Genomic DNA, 1,116 nt, shown 5'->3' with positions numbered 1-1,116 from the left:
TGAACTGGGGTAGAGACTAATCATAGGTTGGTAGTTGTGATTGGCAATTGTAGAGCCTTTGAAACAAAAAGCAATGATTAATCTCGTTAACGGGATTCATTCATAATTAATCCCTAAGTGAACAAATGGACAAATTATTTCCTTCTAATGCAATTGATATATGTAAAATTTTTTTGTCCAAAAAAAAGCTTTTGAATATATTTTTGCAATTTTTTTGTCCAAAAAATAGATTGACTAACAAAATACTTTTTCTGTTATTTCAGGTCACAAACAGCAATGCATAACAAACAGAAGGTCACTCAATGGACTTTCAACATAAAAGAACCTTCACTGAGAAGAAAGACAATATTAGAAAGCTACCAGAAAATATTATTCACCATATACTCTCGTTTCTTCCTTTGAAGTGTGGAGTTGGAGAACTTGTGCTTGATTTGAGTGGAAATGTAAGGCACTCTGACTCGACATATGATGATGATATCCGGTGGGGGATGAATAAATTCAGACTGCCAAACTTTTTGTTCGCTTGTCTATCAATATCATCTCTCGCCTTAACTTGGTGCATACTAGAGTCTCCGCATGATTTCAAGAGTTCCAAAACCTTAAGAAGTGTTGCTCTCTATGGTGTGACAATTAATAGTGTTCAATTAAGTGAGATAATTCGTAGGTCCCCTCTTCTTGAGGACTTAACTATGAGTTATTGTGACTCCCTGATGTCAGTAAAGATTGATCATCTTCAATTGAAGATATTAACATTGGAGTCATGTTTCGATTTTGAAGAGATGGAGATAAGAACGCCAAACCTGAAGAATCTTCAGCACAAGGGTCAAGTTTGTGACAAGCCTATTTTCAGTGATGTCTCCTCCACAATGAAGCTACCCTACTAGTCACCCACGATGAGCTTAACTACGAGTTGCATCTCTGGCAGAATTTCTTGACGAAGCTTTCACATTTAAGCTCCCTAGAAGTTAAAGTCACAAGTACTCATCCGGTATGTTTCCATTTGCCCATTTCTGTTTTTGTAAAAATACATATTCTGGTTTGGTCAACCTGACTAGTTCTTTGTCTATGATGATTCTTGCTGAAGGGTCACGTGGATGACATTCTTTTACATATTTG

At 36.3% G+C, this 1,116-nt stretch overlaps 1 protein-coding gene across 1 annotated transcript; it reads left to right on the top strand.

The window, feature by feature from the left end:
* The first annotated feature begins 302 nt into the window (after positions 1-302).
* Positions 303-884, top strand: LOC137942938 (F-box/FBD/LRR-repeat protein At1g13570-like). Its single transcript, XM_068788655.1, has one exon. The coding sequence runs from the start codon at positions 303-305 to the stop codon at positions 882-884; it is 582 nt and encodes a 193-aa protein (XP_068644756.1).
* Positions 885-1,116: the final 232 nt, after the last annotated feature.

The sequence above is a fragment of the Aristolochia californica genome, unplaced genomic scaffold (genome assembly GCF_029961685.1).
Source record: "Aristolochia californica isolate CCGP_79_NKW_82.1479 unplaced genomic scaffold, dmAriCali1.0.hap1 SCAF_10, whole genome shotgun sequence".
NCBI classification, from domain to species: Eukaryota; Viridiplantae; Streptophyta; class Magnoliopsida; order Piperales; family Aristolochiaceae; genus Aristolochia; species Aristolochia californica.
This window is presented reverse-complemented; position numbering and strand designations above follow the sequence as displayed.